Source organism: Papio anubis, chromosome 9, assembly GCF_008728515.1.
Source record: "Papio anubis isolate 15944 chromosome 9, Panubis1.0, whole genome shotgun sequence".
NCBI lineage: Eukaryota > Metazoa > Chordata > Mammalia > Primates > Cercopithecidae > Papio > Papio anubis.
The window spans coordinates 118,796,244-118,817,801 of NC_044984.1; the positions used below are offsets into that span (position 1 = coordinate 118,796,244).

The 21,558-nt window shown below is 59.6% G+C and overlaps 1 protein-coding gene across 32 annotated transcripts in view; it reads right to left on the minus strand.

Annotated features, from left to right (window-relative positions):
- Positions 1–21,558, minus strand: part of NCOR2 (nuclear receptor corepressor 2) — a 238,508-nt gene that overhangs the window by 51,149 nt on the left and 165,801 nt on the right. For all 32 annotated transcript variants that reach the window (XM_031650908.1, XM_031650896.1, XM_031650907.1 and 29 more), the window contains 3 exons: positions 20,681–20,743; positions 8,375–8,517; positions 926–1,073 (listed from right to left, as the gene is read on the minus strand). In XM_031650908.1, coding sequence (XP_031506768.1) covers positions 926–1,073; positions 8,375–8,517; positions 20,681–20,743 — 354 coding nt within the window. The remainder of the gene's footprint in view (positions 1–925; positions 1,074–8,374; positions 8,518–20,680; positions 20,744–21,558) is intronic.

Here is a 21,558-nt window from a genome sequence, read left to right on the forward strand (position 1 = left end):
ACCTGGGGCACCTGGGCCCAGACCTTTAAGTGCCCGAGCCTCAGTTTCCCCATACAGAAAACAGGGACACCAAAGAAGGGGACCGAATTATTTATCACCCAAATAGGGACACTTGGGAGTAAAAGGAGGCACTAAAAATAACTATATAACGTTTACAATACTTCCCAACTGACAGATAGGATCTATTTATACCGGTTACCTTGTAAAAGAGTTCTGGTCAAAAAACAATTTTCAGGCCTGGTGTGGTGGGTCACACCTGTAATCCCAGCACTTTGGGAGGCCAAGGCGGGCAGATCACCTGAGGTCAGGAGTTTGAGACCAGCCTGACCAGCCTGACCAACATGGCGAAACCCCATCTCTACTAAAAATACAAAAATTAGCCGGGTGTGGTGGCGGGTGCCTGTAATCCCAGCTACTCAGGAGGCTGAGGCAGGATTGCTTGAACCCGGGAGGCAGAGGTTACAGTGAGCCGAGATCACGCCACTGCACTCCAGCCTGGGCGACAGAGCAAGACTCCGTCTGAAAAAAAACAAAACGAACAAACAAAACTATTTTCCAAAGTAAATTCTTTTCTAAACTGTGACACCAGATGGGGTGAAAGACAGCAGGCACCCACAGGGCTGGCCTGGACATCCGGTTACCCAAGCATAAGACTGAACTCATGGGCATCAGAAGGGCTGAGTGAGGCTTGGGGCTCCCAGAGAAGCTGATTATTCTCGGTATTGCTGTGGCCATCAATCTTGTGCCCATTACTGGTGAGTTTCTGGCAAGTTAGGCCCTCCCATTCCAGGGAGTCGAAGCCCCTTCTAAGAAGGACCCAGATGACTCAGGGGAGAGGACGCTGCCGGGGTCAGTTCCCACCATGCCCTCCCTCAGAGCCTGGAGCCACAGCGGCCAGCCACCGCCAAGCTGCGCCAGCCCTCACCTTCGGCCTCCTCCACCATCTCCTCCTCGTTTCCGCTCACGCCCGACGCCTCCATCTCCTCATCCTCCACCACGGGCGGGAACGCGGTCTCCTCGCTGGCCGCCGCCGGGGCTTTCTTCTTCTTCCTCCGCGCGTTCCTCTCCTTCTCCTGGGCACAGGGAAGCAGCAGATCAGGGCTGGGGCCTGGGGCCTGGGTTGTCAGCTTGGGGACTCCCCATGCCTGCGGCCTCACCACAGGTGCAAAGGGCAGTGATCCTGGCCATGTGGCAATGAGGGTGACCATCCCCCTCACACCCCACCTCGGCAACCAAGCGTGCCAGGGGTTATTTTTACCGGGGCCTTTATTCTTCCATTGAGCCCCAGATACACTCTGGGTACAGGCGGGCCCCCCAGCCACCTTGATAACCTTCCTGAGCGTGAGATAACCTGTCTGACACTGCCCAGGACTCTCCTAGCCAGAGTGACCACGCCTCCTGGGGACACCCTGTCAGCTTCATCGGCACATGTGGAGTGAATGAATACAGAAGCTTCTCCTTGCTATGCAAGTCTCACTCGTCCCCAGGGGACAGGCCAGCCTGGGAAGCTCGCATTTCATTTCCTGAATTTTTACAGAAAACCTACTGTGTGCCCGGTTCTGCACACCAGGGCTGTGGGGACACAACGCACGGGGTAGACAAGGGGTAGACCCTCGGAGGCTGCCCTGCCGCTGGGGAGACCAGCAATGTGCTCTTCACACAGAAGCACCACTCAGAGGGTTGCACAGGTGAAATGAGGTGGGACAAAGAGCACAAGGCCAGGTGCTCCTCTGGACAGAACAGTCCGGAAGGGCTTCTGCAAGGAAGTGACATTTGAGCCAAGATTTGACGGCGGAGGGAAGGGGCCAGCCAGGCTGTGGATGAGAGTGGCAGGTGCAGGGAGTCACAGGTGCAAAGGCCTCCGTCGGGGGAACACTCCGGGTGTGTCCCGGAATGGAAAGAAGCCCATGTCGCGGGGCCTCCACTTTCCCTCCTCCTGGGAACCCCAGCTCCTCACTCACAGAGCCCACCCTTCTTCCCCAACTTAGGCACCGTCATCAAACCGCTCATCTTGTGGCTCACAGGGGTGGGTGTTTCTTTGCCCCCATGGTGAGCCAGGCAGAGACTCTGAAAGTGTTTGTTGACTGACTTGCTGAGCAACTGTGAAAGGCCAGCCTTCGTGGGCTTGAACGCACAGACAGCTGAGAGCAGGGGCATCGTGGAGGCAGCATCTCGAAGTGACTGGGGACTCCCAGAGGGACTGGAAAGACACTGGGGGGTGCCCACCACAGCCTGGTGTGACAGGAGCGGCAGCAGCCTGATCCCTCTGGGGTTGCTGAGAAAGAGGCAGGCCCCTCGCCACACCTGGAGGTACCCGCAGCTCTCAGCCAAGAGCCCTGTATTGTGTTGAATGGTGTCCCCCAAAGTTCACATCAACCCAGAACCTCAGACCGTGACCTTACTTACAAACGGGATCCTGCAGATGTCATTAGTTAAGATGTTGCCACACTGGAGTGGGGTGGGCCCTAAATCCAACAGGACTGACAGTCGTGGAAGAAGAGGGAAATACGGATTCAGGGACATGAAGACCCTGTGGCAGCCGAGACACATGTGGAGGGATGCGGCTACAAGCCAAGGAATGTCATGAACTGCCAGCAGTCACTGGAAGATGCAAGAGGCTCCCCTGCAGCCTTGAACGTGAGCACAACCCTGCAGACACTGGTTCCAGATGTCTGGCCTCCAGAATTGGAAGAGAATACATCTCTGTTGTTTGTACCGGTCTGTGGTACTTCCTTGCGGCAGCCACAGGGAATCACACATCCCTCTGCACTGGTGCGCCCAGATTCCAAGAAAAAGCTGCCTGACATCCAGACCACACAGCCTGCTCTCGGGCAAATGCCAGGTGGGCCCTGCCCACCCCGGCCCTTCACCATGGCCAGGCTGGAGCTGGGCCTCATGAAGGGGAGGAGAAGGGTTCTCAGGCTCCAAGCTCCAGCCACAGGCAGGGAATGGGATCACTTCCTGTCCCGCCTTCTTCCTGAGCAAACAGGGTTCCTCTCAGCACAGCCGCTTGGAACGCAGGGAGGAAAAGGGAAACGTCTGCTCGTCCGTTAGTCACAGTTTCCGTCACCAACAGTCGGCCGGAGGGCCACAGCCCTGCCCCTGCCAGTGCCCACAGGGCCCACGGGGATGCCCAGCTCTGCAACCCCGCACATGTCCTGGGCCCAGTCCCAGCCCTGCCCCGAACCCTGAGCCTCTCCCAGGAGAGTTCGAGCCTGTGGCGGCCTGAGAAAGTGGTGGCATGTGGGTTCTGCGGCTGCGGCTGAGGGCTGCCCCTGCTTCCCGAATCTATTTTTGGCAGACAGAGGCTCAGGAAAGACTCAGGGCTGGGTGCTTGAGCTGCCCGGGCAGTGGCTGGGACATGGGAGATACTCAGAGTCTCGCAGGGAACAGGGGTCTCCTGTCGGCCTGCTCGTGGCGCCCACCATCCTGGAGAGCAAGGTCTCTCTGTGGGGGCAGGGTGGGGCCTCTGAGGCAGCGGACCAGGATGGTGCCAACACCCTGAATCCCCACAAGGCTGGGTCTCAGGGAGAGTCCCAGGAGTTACAGTTAATCCTTACACACATGGTCCAGCACTGTGGGATCTGGTGTGTGTGGAATACGAGATGCTGGTGATGGCATTGGTCATTACGGCTGATGTTTACTAAGCACCTACTATGCGCCAAGCGGTTTCTGGTATTAATTTATCGGATCTGCACAGCCGCTCTGCATATCAGGGCATGTCACCCCCTGCTTCAAACTCTCCAACACCTGGATAAAATTCCCAAGTCCTCCGTCCATCCACATGGCCCTGTGTGATCCAGTCCTGGACCCCGCCTGCCTCTCCAAGCTGCTCTCCCCTCTTCCCTCCTCAGGGACTGTGCTACAAACACATTGCCCTCCTAGCCAGAGGGCCTCTGCACCGGCTGTTCCTCTGCCTGGACACCCTTGCCCCAGATATCTGCATAACTCACTTCCTCACCTCCTTCGGGCCTTGGCTCAGACATCAGAGAGGTCTTCCCTGATCACTCCATCATTAGCTCATCCCTCCCACCTCCACCATCAATCATTTTCTACTACATTCCTCTCATAGCATCTTCAGACTCCATTCCGAAATTGAGTGTGCGAACCTGTCTCTCGCACCAGTTCCTCAAGGGCTGGGATCTTTGTTCTCTGCTATATTCCCACCATACCTGGAACAGTGTCTGGCACAGAACAGATGCTCTGTGACTACGTCTTTAGATGAATGAACCTGATAGACAGGGACAGTGGCTCAGAGAGGCAGACACATGCACAAGACCACACAGCTCATGAGTCGAGGAACCCAGATTTGAATGCCGGCCAGGTTCAAACATTTCCTGGCCGGACCATCTCTCTGTAGGCCTGTGCAGCCTCAGGTAGAAGAGATTAACAGCAGAAAACAAGGCGGGGCCGGGCCAAGGCTGAGGAGGACAGAGACTGAGGAACATGGAAGCTGAGCCCGAGGGGCCTGCATTCACAGATGGGAGAAAAGGGTAACCTTCGGCCATAAGGAGGGGGAGGGAAACCTCGCAAAAGACACTGAGGCCAAGTGTTACATAACTCTGGGACATGCCCCGCCCGCCCGCCGGATCCTGCTTCCTGCTGACGTCGCCTGTGGCCACACTCAGGCCAGGCCTGGTGCAAGGCAGGAGGGGACACCCACTGACCCTCTGCTTCCCCACTCCTTCCTTCTCTGGCCAAGGGTGACATGTCTTCCTGTACTCCAGACAGGGTTGGGCCAGCAGCCAGAGGTGGCTGTTACTGTGTCAGGATTCACTGGGATGTGCCTTCCTCCCTGGGACTGAAAGGCACAGGGGAGGGGCAGGAGGCGGAGGTCACCAGGTTCAGCGGCATCTCTCCGGGTGAGACCCGCTTGTATACTGCAGCGATGGGAAGCTCACCACTGCAGCAAGAGCGGCCACTGTCAAGACGGCTGGCCTGGCCTGAGCCCCGCTCCCTATGATGGGTCCCTGCATCTGTTCTGCTTTCGCTGCAGCCCTCGATATGAGGGTGCTCCTTCGAGGTGGGCCAGGAGCGAGAACCAACCGCACACTCCCGAATCACTCATTCTCATCCAGGTCCCAACCTGGTTCTCAGGGTCCCCTCCTGCCCACGCCTCCGGAGTCTTCAGCATCAGGGGACAGAAGGGCCACCTTCTTTATCAGCTGTGTCATTCAGATCAGAACCACTCTCATCGACACTAGGACGACCCAGCCTGAGTCCAGCCCTGGATGGGGGCTGTGCCTCAGCTCAGAATCCTTCCATGTAGCCTCCACTCCCTCCATGGCCCACTAAGTGTCAGCTTCTCAGCCCAGCAGGAAAACCCCTTCCATGCGTCTGCCCTCAGGGCACCTGCCATCGCTTCCCTGGGATACAGCAGGCACTCAATAAGGGGTTGCTGAATGGACAGTGAGAATAATACTGGATGCTTATTGAGGGCTGACCAAGGAACAGGCACTACCCTTTACAAAAAGAAACACACTTGTTCTTCAACAGCCCTATGCCTGGGTCCCATTCTTAGCCCCATTTTACAGAGGTGGAAACTGAGGCACAGAGAGGTGAAGTGAAGCCCAGTATCCTTTGACCCGGTCACTAAGCAGCAGAGCTAGGGTGTGAAGCCACCAGCTCCAAAGCCCTGCTTTCCACCATCCTTCTGGAGTGCCTCTCTGAATGAATGGATGAATCAATCAATCAATCAATCAATCAATCAGTCGTGAGCGCATCACCATCAGCACTATCACAGCTCTCACTAGCAGAGTGCCTGGGGCACACTAGGCCGCGTTCCAAGCACTCTGTAGGCAGCCACCCAGTGCATTCCCACAACAGCCCTTTGAGGTGGGTTTCATTATTGTCCCCATTTCACAGATGGGGAAACTGAGGTGCAGAGAGCATTGGTCACTTCCCCAAGGCCACACAGCTAGTAGGTGGCAGAGCCTACATTCAAACTCAGGTCTCCTGGGCCCAGTCCCTGCTCCCAACCCATAGCACGCTGTGGCTGTGCCTGCACACACCATTCAAGAAGGGCCCTCGTCAGTGGGATCGCTGGCTGCATGTTTGTCCATGCCAGCAGCTTCATTGGTGGTTACTACACATGACAGGGTGCCTTGAGCATGGCCCATGCCACCTTGGCCCAGTGCTCATATCTCCCACAAATCTCCTAGTCTAATAAAACCTTCCAACTCAAAAAAAAAAAAAAAAAGGAGGGGGTCTCAGGCAGCCCTGAGAAGGGGGTAGATGGCGTCAAGATAAAATAATAATGACCACAGCAGTAAGAGTAACTAGGGCAGGTCGCCTTCCCAGAGCATTGCCCCTCTGGCAGGCACTAAGGTCCTCACAGGTAATCACTCGTTCACTCCTCACAGGACCTCTTGGATAAGAACTGTTATTCCCGCACTTTACAGATGGGGAAACTGAGGCTTAGAAGGCTGAATTCACTGCCCAAGGTCACAGGGGTGCCCAAATCCACAAGCTGGGCCTTGCCCCCAGTCTCGCCCTGGGCCTAATGGGACGGTTCACCATGCTGCGGTCTCTGGTCCTCCAAGTCACTCTCAGGTTTTGGAGTCTCGGGGTACAGCAGGGCCACACCCTGCGGAAGCCTGGAAGCCAGGTTGAGTGGCAGCAGGCTGCAGGGGAGGAGACGCCTGTGGTCATGGGGGGAGGGGGACAGGCAGAGGGGGCCCCGGAGGGGGAGGCGGGGTAAGGGGGAGGCAGGGTGAAGAGAGAGACAAAAGAAAGGAAGGCTGGGGAGAAACCAGGAGGCCCTTTTTGCGCCTAGGGAGATGCTCAGCGCCAAACCCCTGCCCCTGAGTCATCCCGGATTGACCACTTCAGACTCCTGACCTGGCTGACAGAATCGATGGCCCACAACATCCCCCCACCCCGGCCCAGGCCCCCTGCTGCGCCCCCAGGCTGCTGTGGCATGGGCCCTCTTTGCTATAAGGGACCTCAGCAGGTGTTAGGAACAGGGGTCTGCACATTCAGCCAGACACGGTGCCTTCCTCTACACCCAACCAGAAAGCCCGAAGCATCCAGAAGAGGAGGGCGCTGCCTGAAGCCCTGAGCTCTGGGGACAAATCCCAGGGGCTGATGTGGAGGGCACGCGGGGCACTGCTTAACTGGAAGTGACGGGGAGGGGCCTCCCTGAGGCCAGAGGGTGGATTTCAGCGCTAACCACAGGGCCGTGGGACTGTGCCCCCTCGGTCCCGGAGCCACCAGCAGCCGCGCGCACACATGACTCACGAAGAACCCACTTGGGAGGGTGGAAGGATGTCCTTAAATTCTGCACAGTACTTGGGCAGAGTTCAAACAGGGCGAGGCTATACCTGGCCCTCCCACTGCAGGCTGTGTGACCTCACAGCCTGCTCACCCTCTCTGGGCCTCAGCAGGTTGCAGGGAGGGAGCAATTCAGCATGGCCTGTCTGGAACACACTGCATACACTTTACACCCAGGCGCAAGGCAGCCCGACGTCACGGTTTGGTGGGGAGGCGGAGAGGGGAGCTATGCAAACCCTCCCTCGTGCTTCTGTATCGATGAGGAAACACGCAGCCTAGTGATGAAGAGCGTGGGTGCTGATCTCATAACTGGGTACAAATCCCAATTCATTGCAGATGAGCCTGGCTAAGCCTCAGTTTCCCCAGCTCTAAAATGCTTGGCAAGCATGTCAAAGAGGGAGAAAGGAGGGAGGAAGGGAAGGAGAGAGGTAGTGAAGGAGAGAGGGAAGGCAGCAGAGGTCTCCCTCAAAATGCTCCTTGATTCCCAGAAATAGCTGCGGAGGAAGCGGCTGCTCCTTGGAGGCCATTAGGCGGCGAGGCGGGCCTGCACCTTCTGTGCAGGAGGGAAGGGTCTCAGCCTCCCGGGACCTGCCTCAAGCCCTCCAGGATGCTGGGGCTGAGATGTCCGCTCCCCGCCCCCTAGACCTGTCCCTCCCCAGCCACAGCAGCCCTAAAGCTGTGAGGTCAAATGGGGCGGGGGAGCTGCTCGCTCAGGACCCATTTGCCTCCGGGTCCTCATTCCAACGCGCTGACAGCCTGAATTCCTGGCTGAGTCAGTCTGGTCCACCGCGCTCCTTCCCCCACACCCTGAGCTGGGGCTGAGGGCCCCCAGAGGTGTCTGTCTGAGCGGAGTAGGGTCAGGGTGGGGGTGGAGGGCAGCTGGCCTGGCTCTTCTCCAGGGCAGGGACACACAGCAGCACTGCGGGCTGCAGCCATCTCGGGGCACTCCCAGGCTTGAACCCCTTGTTAAACTGAGTTCTAACAAGGCGGCATAACGGCCCCTCCCTGGCCCACGCCTCCTGGGGTGCAGAGACACCTCCTGAGGCAGCCTGAGCTCCTCTCCCAGCCCCTGGGGGCGCGGCGCAGGCGGCTGCGGACTCACCATCTTCAGCTTGTGCTGCTGCAAGATCTCATCGAGGTTCTGCCTCTTCTTGTAGTTGAAGTAGAAGTTCTTACACTGTGACACAGTCTTGGAGCCCACCATCCGGGCGATGGCCGACCAGTTGCGGCCGTGTTCCAGGAGACCTGTCTCGGGAGAGGAGAGCAGTGAGGGGCGGCCAGGCCCGGCAGGCAGAGGGGCCTGTGTACATGGCCTGGGGGGCAAATGGGCCTGGAGCAGAAACCCAGCCTGGGGCTCCCTGCTCAGGCCCAGGACCTTGGGAAGAAGAGACAGCGATGGGCCACGTGTCCCCTGGCGGGGAAGGTACTAGAGGGTGGCAGGGCTGGCCTCTGGGGTCTGGTTTCTCAGTCACTTGACTCCAGGCCAGGATGCATGGGAAAGGCCTGGGCTGGAGGAGCCAAAAGCGACAGGTGAAGCCCCACTGAGCCACCGCGCAGAAGTCTGGGGGCGGAGGGCTGTGAATGTCCAGGATGCACAGCCTCTGCCCAGGCCCCACCTCTCCTGCCTCCCCCAAGCTGGGCGGGAGGGCGGCCGACGTGACCCAGCCCTGACACTTGCTCACAGCTGCAGGCGAGGCCTCGGGAGACCGTTGTTTTCCGGCCACACCGGCCCAGGGAAAGGAAGGGACGTGGTGAGCAGGGGATGGGAGGGTGGAGGTCAGGGTGGGGGTGAGCTGGGCCAGGAGCCTCCGGGCCCAGGTTAACTGGGACACCTCCAGGGCCCAAACTCCCTAAGGGCACCTAAAGGCCCACTCGGGACTCAAGGCCCACCAGGCCAGGTTGGGCGGCTGGAATTTGCTCTCAAACCCCAACCCGCACCACCAGGAGGTTCTCTCAGCCTCACAGACCTCCTGCTGTGGGAAGAGACCCTCCAGGAATTGGCAGAAAAAGTTCCCTCCATCCCCAGGTCTCAGGCCAGAGCGGCATGCCGCCCCCGACGTTCTAGTTTCAAGGCCACAAACACCAGGCTCAGCAGAAACACAGCCCCTGCTGCACCGGAGGCAGCGCCTGGGAAGCCAAGCCCCCGGCCTCGGCCCATCTGCCCGGCGAGCTGTGGCACACACAGGCACAGGCACAGGCCAGGCAGCTCTATATTTATGCCCGTGTCTCCAGCGGCGCGACCTTGTATGGCCCAGCCAGCCCGTGCAGGTAGGGCCTGCCCACTTTCCCAGGGCTGTGGGAGAGACAGGGAGCGCTCCTGACCTAGGGGGCTGTGCGGCAAGAGGGTGCCCCTCCAGGGCAGCAGGCCCCGAGGCTGAATCACGTAGCTCGGGACTTGGCAGCCTCCCTGAGCTGGAGCTATACTTGTAAGGACTTAATGAAGGATTTCCCGTAATGAAGTTTTTGACTATTTTCCTTGAATCAAATCAATCTGCAAGCCAAGCTCCAGCTAAAATGGTTCAGGGGTCGTGGAGCCGAGGGGCAGCCGTCTGTGTTGGTATTTTCATTCATTCCTTCATTCCTTCCTTCTTTCCTTCCTTCCCTCCCTCCTTCCTTCCTTCCTTCCTTCATTCATCCATCCACCCACCCACCCACCTACCCACCCACGTGCCGGCTGCCTGCCTGCTACACACAAGGCTCTAATGCAAATAAAATAACAGCAGCAGAAACATCAACACATCAGCCCATGGCATGGCTAAGTGACACACAGAGTTTGCAAAGCCCTTCAAAGACTTGGTTCCTTCTCATCCCTGCTGTCGTGGCTGTGACCATTTTCCCATCCCCAGGAGGGGGAAATCTCCTGGGGAGATTTCAGAGGGTCCCGCCAACTCACCCAAGCTTAGAGGACCAGCCAAGGCGGGCAACGCGGGCATGGGGCCCCAGACTTCCTGCCCTCCGGGTCCTCTGGCCCCCGTGGCGTGGGGGTGGCACTGACTGACAGGCCACCTGCTCGCCCGCTGTGGCCCTGGGAGCCACGTGGCCTCACGGCCCGCTCCTCAGGGTTCCTCAAGGACAGGCGCAGAAGGGGAGGGCCGGGGCGTGGGATCAAGTGGCACCCGGCCCCTGACCTTTCCCTCCGCCCGCGCCAGCAGCAGCTGCCACTTCCAGAACCTGGTGGACGGGGCCGTGCGTTTATTTATATTTCCCCAGCCGGGGCCAAGAGAGCCCAGGCAAACATGCTGGGCCAGAGGGATCACAGGCCCGGAACCCGGGTGGGAGAGGGCGGGTCTCCCATCTGGGCCTGCCGGGTTGGGTGGGCATGGAGAGCCCAGGGGGGGTGGCCCGACGACGCTGGGGAGGTTGACATTTCCAAACTCAGTCAATAAATAAGGAGGTGGCTAGGAGCCTGGCTGGGGGTTGGGGACCCTAATTAACTCCAATCATGGGGGCAGTGGGAGAGGGTTGAGGGCAGGGGAGAGGGGATGGAGGTGGGGATGGGGGTCACCCAGTCCTTCCTGAAAACATGCGGCTCCCAAAGGAGCAATGGGCAGAGTCACCCGGGCACCTGGCCAGAGCTTGCCAGCAGTCTCGGCCAGCCCTTCTGCTCTCCGGCCTCAGTTTCCTTAACTGCCCTGTGAGGGGCCAGAGTGGGTGTTCCATTAGCGCCGGCCAGGGCCTCGGGGTAGGGGCAGGCTGGCACTGGCTTCCTCTGGTTTGTGTTTTGGGAAGCCCAGGCAGAGGGTGCCGGGCACAGGGAGAATGACTTTCCACCCCACCGTGCCTTGGAGCCCACCCCACCAGACCCAGCCTGAAGCCCCCGTCCACCTGGAAAGCCCCCTCTGCACAGAGCATCACAGACCTTCCCAGGCACAGATCCAGGTCCCACCCCTGCTTCCAGGAGAGCCTCAGCCCAGCAGGGAGAGAGAGGAGGGGGCACGGGGGAAAGGATGGGCTGGGACCCCCATCCACTCCAGGGCCCAGAACTCCAACTCCCCAGCTGCCCCAGCTGCCCAGCCTCAAATCCCAGACGGCCACGTTGCGGTCCCTGCCCCTGCACCCGCAGTCCCCCATCCCCTCCCCAGGACCACTCACTCACATCCTCTCATCCGCGTCTCCCCCTCGGCCAAGTTTTCCGGAAACATAGGGCTGGGAAGATGCCCCGGGGAGCGGGCCCAGAGAAGTGGGCCGGCAGGCTGGGCGGCCGCGGCCGGCTCTGCGAGGCTGCTGGCTGGCGTCTGCTGGCGGCTCAGCTCAGCCTCACATCCTTCTCCGTCCCACGGTGAGGGAGGGAGGGAGGGAGGGAGCGAGGGAGGGAGGGACGCGGCGGGCGGAGGCTGGCTCGAGAGGGGCGGGAGGCAGCTCCTTGCAAGCCTGCCTGCCTGTGGTGGCCCGGGGCTCCTCCAGCGGCTGCTGCCACCTCTGACGCTGTCCCCAAGCCGCTGTGGGCGCGCGAGGTGCCCTTCCCCGAGGGTGGTGGGTGGCGGGAAGTTGTCAGTGGTGCGTGTGGGGCACCCCTGGGCCAGGCATCGCTGGGGCGCCGCGTGCCAAGCTCCTCCAGCACCAATGTGCCCAGTGCGGACGCTCAGCGAGCAGTGCCGGCCAGGGCCCACAGACCCCCGGGCCGGGCAAAATCCAAGGACCCAGGTCCAGCAGGGCAGCCGTGTCACCCGCAGCCGGGCTCAGCTCTGATCTTCCTGCTGCCTGACCCAGCGAGACGCGGCAGGACTGAATGTGACCTCCAGACGGAGGCTCGCGGCAGGCGGGCGGGCGGGGGAGCGTGGCAGAGGCCCAGGTTCACAAGGGGCGGGCCAACTTGGCACTGGCTCCCCCTCCCTCTCTCCCCATCCGCGGCGGTGGCGGCGTCAGCAGTGGTAAGAACAGATGAGGGTTCCAGAAAAACAGAGCTTCTCCACCCCCGGCAGACGGGGAGCAAACAGCTTCTTCCGCCGTCATCCCCTCAACCCGTCCCCCCACTCTCCGTGTCAGTTCCACCTGAGCTCTGTCCCCTGCCTGGCCTGATGCTGCTGAGGCCGACCAAGCCCTCCATCGGGGGCTATGGGTGGGCAGCAGGGCTGGTCTCGCATTCCAAAGGGAGCCTGGGATTTGAGGAGCCTTTGTCGGGTGCACACAAGACCTTCAAACATTTAGGGGAGGGAAGGATTTGGGGATTTGGGGTCCCCAAAGGGCCCTCTGCTGCTGGGGGATCTTGGGACAACACCTGCCCTTTTCGTCCTCTGAGATCCCCTGCAGCCGTGAAGGAACACTGTCGGAAATGCCAGGGAGCCTCCCAGGAGGTTGAAAGTTAACTGAGCTGAACTTTGGAGCCTAGATTCAGGTCACGACCGACTTCCCTGACTCTGGGATCATTAACCTGCTTTTGCCTTTAACCCCCAGCCCTTCCATCCTGTCCCCGAAAACCTGGGGAGCAGAAGGTGTCTCTGGAATGCCCCAGCCCTCCTCCTGGGGCACGATGCCAGGGGAGGGCAACAAACCTCAACCACATCAGGGATCTGGGCCTCTCCACCTGAGTCCCACCCTCCATCCTCTGTAGGGGAGGTCTCAGTGCACTTTTAAGGATGCCAACCCCATCAAATCATTCTTCTGCTTAAAATCTTCCAGTGACCACCTGAAGCTCTTGGAATAAAATCCAAAGGCCCTAGGACGGCCCAGGCAACCCTTATGGAGCCAGCTCCATGCACCCGCCCAGCCTCTCCCTGGGTCACTCGTGTATGCCCCAGGGCCTTTGCACTGGCTGCTCCTGCCACCTCCACGGCTTTCTCACGGATGTGCCTCGTCCTCCCTCTGGTCTTGGCTCAAGTGATAGCTCCTCAGAGAACCCTTCTTTGCCCGCCCCACCAAAGTGAACCCCCCGTCGCCCTGCCATCCCAGGGTTTGATCATCTTCATAGCTTTTGCCACCTCTGAAATTAGCTCCCTCATTCCACTGCTCATCGGCAGGTGTCTGGGGCCTGCTGGGCACCCTGGGCATCGTTGCCACCCGTCTGGGTCCCTGGTAAGGAGCTTGCAAAGGAAGAGGGGGCTGTGGGTTTAGCCCTGCACCCTCCCAAAAGAGGCTGGGGTATCCCCCTTGACACTCAGGCACACGCCCCCCACACTCTGTGCCAGGGCGGAGACGGTAGATTCTGCCACCATGCCCTGTGGTCTGGATTCCCCGACCCTACTTCTAATTTCTAAGGAAGGAGTTTCGTTCTGAAGAGTCAGGAGGCAGGAACTAGGAAGTGAAATTGACCAAGACAGGAAGTCCAGCCAGGAGGTCTGAGTCACAGACAGAGCGGAGAGACAGGCGCAGGGGCCCAGTGGCCACAGGGGTAGGTGCTTGGGGCTCCGCTCGGCTAATCCTGCTCTGGGCACCCATGGGGCAGCGTCCCACATGCTATCTGGGGGCCCGTGACGAGCTGTTCTTGTGGGGGCCAGGACTCAGCCTCCTCGGCTCAGGTGCTCCGGCCCTCAGGGAGGCCTGCGGCCCTGCTCAGATGCTCCCAAGCTGCTTTTCTCCAAGGGTCTGCAGATCTGCACCCACAGCCAGGACTCCAAGGGGACCACACCACCACCCACCTGAATCTGGGGATGTCACCGCTGTTTTCTCTGGAAGTCAGCCCCCAACCCTGGAAACACACTCGCTCTCCCCACCCAGCCAGTCACCTCCAGCCTTGACGTTTCCCGCCCCTTCCATGAAGACTCACAGGCTGCCTGCCAGAGGGGGCATCGACCACCGCCCTCCAGCTGTCATTTTCCCTGAGACACTCAGCATGTTCTGCCCAAAACCCTATCAAAGTTGGGAGGAAAAGACCCAGCTGCCTTGGGCCTGAGTCATGCCACTTCCTCATTTCGGAAACCCCAAGCCCTGGGGGTGTTCCACATGGACGGTGCCTCCGCGTTGACACCCCTGACAGGCCGGGCACCTCCTGCGCGTCTTGTCAGGACTTCCCGAACTCCTGCCATCCTGAAATCCCATCGGGATGTTGGCTGGATAACATCACACCTGGACTTGCACCTCCCCACTCTTTTCTCTCCATCTCCTCTTTCAAAAGTCAGCCTTGCTATCTGCCTTAGCCTCCGCATCAGCAATTACACCCGTAAATCATAGGTACAATGTGAACAAGCTACATCTTCTCCCAGCTCTCAAAAAAAAACCAGACTCATTAAGATGAAATAAAGTCACCTGCGTACGACCTGGCGCTGTCTCGCCTACCATTTCCGGACGTGCTACGTTACACCCTTCAATGTCACGTTATCCTACAGAGCAGAGCCAAGCGGGAAGCCAGCCTGGGGGGTCAGACAGCCCACCCCATGCCCCATGTCCACCGCAGTGTGCTAGGTGAGCACTGGCTCTCCCTCTGGCCTTGGTCTTCTCCTGTGCAAAGCAGAAGTCGTGTGTATGTGTGCATGTGTACACATGCGTGTGGGGGGCCTGCCTCGCTCATGAGTACCAGCCTCGCCACGTGACAACAGGCATCGTTACGACCGCATCAACTGCCAGGTGCTCCTTCCCTGAGTCAGGAGCCATGTGGATGCGAATTCATGGGTCTCCCGCAGGAGGGAAGAGGGACTTGTCGATGCCTGATCTCATCTTCAAGGGTGCTGACAGGAGCAAGAGTGTGGTCCAGACCTTGCCCCTGTGTCTGGCTGTTCCCCAAGTTCCTGCAGAAACCCCAACTTTCTCCTCCTTCCAAACCATCACAACAGACTGTTTGTCACAGATCCGGCCGGGAGGCCAACCAGCCCCAGACACGCCTCCTCCCTAGTGGTCTCTCTCCAGACCACACGTGGTGACAGTCTCCTTGGACGCGAGCCCCGAGGCACCGCACCATCCCTGCCTGGTATGCCACCCCTCCTGAGTCACACACCCCGAGCGCTGCCTCCTGCCGGGCCCTGACGCACAGCTGCACCAGGAAGTAGCCGGGCAGACCCAAACCCAGCAGCAGCAGCACTGCCTACTGGCCCGCCCACCCCACTGTAAGCTCTGGCAGCTTTGTGCGGCCAAGCACACAGGCGCTCCTCTTTCGGGGGGTCCATGGTGGGCAGAGCCCGAGGCTTTCCCTGTGGACATGTAATGGGGGATGTCCTGCTCTCCAGGCTCCAGGACTGGGGGCTCACCCCTCCTCTTCCCACGCCTTAGATGCTTCATCCATAAAAGCCCGTCAGGCCAGCCCATGTGCATAGCAATGAGTGGTTCCTGCCTGGCTCCTGTGGAAAGTGGTAAGGCCACTAGGCAAGGCAGCTGGAGCTCCTGGGGGAGGCCTCTGGGGTCTGCCCGGGCTCACCGGAGCCACCAGGGCCTGGTCTTGCATGTCCTCCCACTGTGGGCCGCTCCCTGGAAGCCGGGAAAGACTGGCGGCCCGGAGGCGGGCCAGAGCTTACTCCTGGTCTAGAATGGTGTGACAGTGGTGTGACCAGGAGCCTCCCCACCCGCTCCACAGCAGGTTCTCTGCCGCCAGAGAAGAGGGCTGGGGCCTGGAGGAGCTGCCAGCAGAGCCGTGGGCCTCTCGCACAGCTGGGTTGGGCTTCCAAGCCAGGCCAGGCTGACCTTTCCCAGGGGAACCAAGTCCCTCATCCCAGCCCTGCTCCTGCCCTGCCCCTCCTTCCCCACGTGGCACTGGGCCTGAGGGCAGGCGGCCAGCTCCCCAGAGCTGCCCAATTCCTGGGGAAGCTGCCTCCTGAACATTCTCGGTCCCCAGGCAGCGTGAGCCTCAGGGCAGGCAGCCACAGCCCCGTGCACGCAAGAAGGGAAGGTGCTCACTTGCCCACCCGAAACCCTACAGCCATGATGTCCCCAGCCCCTCCCCAGTGGCCTCCCACGCTCTATAGTAATAGTTAAACTCCATCCCAGGCTGGCAAGGCCAGGCTCCCAGTGGTCCCTCTACCTTCTGGGCTTCAATCACTTCTCACAGGGCTACACTGCCTCTGCCACGCGGCCTTTGCACATGCCTATCCTGCCTTTGTTATCTGGTCAACAGCTTGGCTCATGGACTAACTCATTCAGCCCTCACACCAACCCCATTCCTACTCTGCAAGTAGAATGCCTGGGTTCAAATCCCAGCTCTACCACTTCACAGCTGTGTGACCCTGGGCTGTGAACTAAACCTCTCTGGGCCTCAGTATCCTCATTTGAATAACAGAAGTAATAACAGCACCTACCTCCTAGTCAGGTTGGTAGAGATGAAGTGACTTCATACACACAAAGCTTCCAGCAGTGCCCGGCACGCAGGATGGCCTCCACGGTGTTATTGGGTGATATTCACTATTATTTCGTGCTCTGGGTGTCAGCCCCTTCCTCGGGGGAGCCCTCTGACTGGCGGCCCCCAGCACCACGGAGGTTCCTCCCATTGTCACTGTACATTTGCTTGGCCGGTGACTTACCTCTGACCCCTATCCCCTGGGCGAAGACAGAGGTGGCGGGGGGCTGAGGCCCCAAGGTGCAGGCACCTGCTCAGGGTCAGACTCTGCAGGAGGCAGACTCTGCAGGGACCCAAACCTAGGGAGCAAGGTCCGGAGATTGCGCCCTGAGCTGACAGCCTGCCACTTCTGAGTGCCTACTGTATACCAAGGACTGTACCTATGTGGCTCGCTCCGCCTTTAAGGCGCCCCTGGGAGATAGCATCTCTGCCTCATCTGAGAGTACGATGGAAACTGAGGGTGAAACAGATGGGCCAGGCCGAGGTCGGGGGCTAAGGAGCTGCTTGTGGCTACAAAGTGATGGGGAAGTCAGTATGCCCCAGATGGCACTGCCCTCGGCTCTTCCGCGTACGTTCACCAAAACCCCATGAAGGGGGGTGTGCTGGGTTGGAGAGCATCCCCCAATGCTTCATGTCTACCAGAACCTATGATGTGACCTTATTTGGAAAAAGGATGTTTGCAGATGTGATCAAGTCAACGTGGGGTCATACTGGATTGGGATGGGTCCTTGTAAGAAGAGGGAAATGTGGACAGAGACACGCAGGGAGAAAGGCACACAAAGACGAAGGCAGAGCCTGCAGGGACACGGTCATGAGCCAAGGACCGCCAAGGCTGCCGGCAGGTGCCAGGGGCTGGGGGAGGTAAGGCAGGCTCCTCCCCAGAGCCTCTGGAGGGAATGCAGCCTCTCGGATGCCTTCAACTTGGACTTCTCATCTCCAGAAGAGTGAGAGAATATAGTTAAGCCACCCCGTTCATGACCCTTTATTATGGCAGCCACAGGAAACACACAGTGGGTGCTCCTTGACTCCCACTGTACAGATGAAGAAACTGAGGCACAGAGAGGTTGACCAGCTTGCCTGAGGTCACACAGCGGAAACATCCAGCGGTTGAGACTTGGTTTCTCCCGAGGGATGGGGCCGCACTGCTGCTCATCCTCCAGGGCCGTGCTGCTGAAGTCTTGCAGAGGCTTCAGGCAGGCTGGGGTCCGAAGGCCCTGGGGAAACCTGGCCGCTTATCTGCCCAGGCTCCCCGAGGGAGGGGTGGGGCTGGCTGATTCCTGAGTGCCCCTGCCATACAGAGGGTTAGGCACTGTGTTGCTGAAATGATGGGTAAAGGATGGGCGGAGACCATCTGCCTCAGCAATAGCCGCTTCTCCAGTCCCTTTTCCTAACTCTTGGTTTTCTGGGCGGGGGCTCCAGAACTTTCCTAGCTTCTCCACCCCCACCCCCCTATATGGAGGAGTTGCTGGGGGCTGCCAGCACCTGTCTCCCCGCCCCACCCCCGCTCCCTCCTGCCACCGCCTGGAACACACAGCCATTAGCAGCCACCCTGAGCAGTAATTGTCCAGATTGCTGTAATTCACGGCAGACGAGCACGCTGCTGCTCACGGCATCATTACAAATGTCACTGAGCAGGGCCTCCGCGTGCACGGCCCCCAGGGGACTCTCACTGCCATCTCCACGGGCAGAACCCAGGATGAGCTCACTGTCGTCACTGAGGACCCAACCTTGAGATGGTGGGACACGGGCTCCTCTCTGCCGGTGAGTCATCCCCAGCCGTCCTCCCAGCCTCTGGATCTGCCCTTCCAGAAGGCAAAGAGAGGGCAGGCGCTGTCTCCCAGTTCTCAGGCAATGGGGGGGGTCACTGGTGAAGAGGTGGTGGTGACAGCAGGAGACATGAGAGGGGATGGAGAGGCGGTGGGACCCCGGGCTGACCATTTGGGGACGTCCACATGGAGTCCTCGTATGGGTGGGTGCTCTGGGCAATCTCCCAGCCAACAGGCTAAGATCCCAGGGACTCACGTATGATTAAAAATCTCATATAATTTTACACAAATGCTCACAGCAGCACTCTTCACAACAGCCACATGGAAACAACCTGCACGTCCCCAAGAGATGAACGACTGACAAAATGTGGTCTGCGCAGGTGATGGAATATTATTCAGCCATACAAAGCTACTCAGATGAACCTCAGAACCATCACGCTCCGAGGAAGGAGCCAGACACAAAAGGCCACACACTGTAGGATGCCATTCATTGGAAACGCCCGGAACAGGCCAATCCACAGAGACAGAGAGTGCATTAGTGGCTGCCAGGGGCTGGCAGGGTTGGGGCGGGGCCCTGGGAGGGACTGCTAATGGGTATGGGATTTCCATCTGGGGTGAGAAAAAGTTCCGGAACTAGACAGTGGGGAGGGTTGCACACCAATGCAGATGTACTCAATGCCACTGAGATGTTCACTTTCCAGTGGTTAGAATGGTGAGCTTCAGGTTATGTGTATCGTATCAAAATTAAATAAAAGGCAGGGGGAATCACACGGTCTCAGGAAAGCTTCTTTTGCAGCCTATAATGAAATACACACCAGAAACCACCCAGTGGACATTTAAGACACAGAAACGACTTGGCCTCTCTGGGGGCTGACAGCAGCCCCAGGCCCCCCGGCACGCCCCTCGCCCACCACACACAGAGCCGGACCCACTGCAGCGGCAGGCGGGCCCTCCTTCCTGAAAGGTGCAAGGGTCTCTCTGGGTCCAGGCTCACCTCAGCCTGGGGGCTGGAGGGCAGAGGGCCCCTGGAGGAGCTCTGAGGGTGAGGGGCAGGGTCCCGGGGTGAGGGCGGGGGCTATGGGGGTCTTCTCAGGGCTGTGGGGACCCTCAGCACCCCCCACAACTATAGTGGAGGGCGGGTCCGGGTCCAGAAGCCCCGTGGTCCAGCCTGTTCTCAGATACACCTGCCCTTATGTGCCAGGACCGTTCGCTATAAAGGGCCTTTGTTCCCTCCGTAAGTCACGACCTGGAGCTTTCTGCACAAAGAAACAGACAGCCTCGACTCCAGCAGGGCCACGGGACCAAGGACGGGGTGGGGACAGGGAGTAGGGGCCTGGGCCTGCTCCCGGCCGCACACACCAGCTCCGGTACCCGTGGCACTCCTTGGCCTCTGCTTCCTGGCTCCTCGCCCACAAACAGGGACATGGGCGGGGACAGGAACATGCCCCACCTCTTAGATAACTGAGAGCGAGCGTGCCGTGGGAGCCAGGTGCCGCCCCGGCCTCAGCAGTGCTGCCAGTGATGCCCCAGCTCCCACAGCCCCTGCCCTAGGCCAGGTACAGGCGAGGGACGGGGGAGATTCGCTCCCACTCAGCTCACTGTGGGCCCTCACACAGGGTTATCTGTTTCCTCACAGCCAACCTGGATGCCCCTCCCACTTAACAGACGGGCAAATGGAGGCCCAGAGTCAGGTCACTGTGCTGGGAAGTAAAGAACTTGGCCAGGAGACAGCACAGCTGAGACGGTCTCCGGCTTAGGAGGAACTGGGCCCCAGCCTCCGCCGTGCTGCACATCACAAGGCCACCTGCAAACTGGGAATGGCTTCCGCCGCCAGCACCAACGCCTGCTGGCTCCCTGCCATGTGACCCGCTCCCACGACTGTCCCCAGCAGCCTAGGTGTCCCCATCCACTCCAGAACCCGTCATCACCCAGACTGGGTGCTCAAACCTAAGACAGGTTTCCAAAGCCCCAGCACACTTGAGCCCAGATGGGGCCTTCAGGGCTCTGCCTAAGGGCTGGACAAACGCCCTGCAGGTCTCCCTGACCCCAGGACTCTTCCGAAATGGCCGCCGGCAAGCTCTGACTGTCCTGAGGCACCCAGGTGTGCTGCCGCTGCTCTGTCCCCAAGGCCAAGAGGTGCTGGCCACAGAGATCACCCAGAAGCCACTCGCTGACTACATGCACAGCACAGGCTGTGTCTCTCTGGGCTGTGCCCTCAAGTCACAAAGCCTAGCCTGACAGTGCAGCTGCACAGACCCATTTTCAGGAGGGTAAAACTGAGGCTCCACGGTGACAAGCCTGAGAACAGCCTGGAACCAGAGCCTCACCAGAGGCCTCACCACAGCCCCTGGTTCAAGGCCAAATGTGTCAACACCCTCCCCAGCAAGCGAGTTTCAAGCGCCCTGGACGCAAACCAACAAGGCTTAAAGCCGTGCACACCCCTCACCTTTCTTGGCTGTTTCCATTTCTTCTTCCGTCCAGCGAGAACTCTCATTCAGCTCCATGGAGGCTGAAAAGAAGACGCCAGGTGATTGGCAGGAGCCGGGAAAGGAGGCACTTTGCCTTCCGCCCTTTTCTCTCCTTTGAGCCAGGGAGGGAGTGGACTAGGCCTTGACGGTGTCAACCCACGGCTCTGAATCCCATGGGAAGGCCACATTTCAGGCGCCCCTCCCCAGCCAGTACCCATCGTGGCACCTGACTCCTGAGCCTTTATGCTGGGCTGGGGCTGTGCTGGGCAGTCCCACATGCCGTTGGTCGGGGCCAACCTCCACACAAGCCGCCCAGGTCGGGGCACCTGCCATCACCCCATTTTATAGAAGGTGACACTGAAGCAGTCAAGGGCCTTGATCATGACTGCCTCTGCCTGTACTCTGTTGGGAAAGCAGTCACCTGGTGACTTGGTGACCGTGGGACACGAGCTTCAGGTGGGCCAGGACCTCACCTGACCGAGTACCCTCTCGGAGCCCAGCTCTTCCATGACTGTGGGGCTGTCCCATCACGGCAGGATGCTTAGCAACCCTGGACTCTGCACGCTGGATGCCAGCGGCCCCGCTCCAACTGTGACAATCAAAACTGTTCACAGACATCGCCAGGCGTCCCCCAGTGGGGGAGTAAAATCGCCCGTGGTGGAGAAGCCCTACCCCAGAGGGTAATTTTCGTACCCCCCATCCATCCAGTACAAGGAGGGGCCTCTGGTGTCACTGGGAAGGGACACAGCCTGGCCTTGGGGTTGGCTGGAGGTGGCTGTGTCTCTGCTGTGGCACTATTTTTGGGTCTGTCTGCCGAGCTCCCCTGGATGTGAGCCCTGGTCCTTCTTCTCCAGTT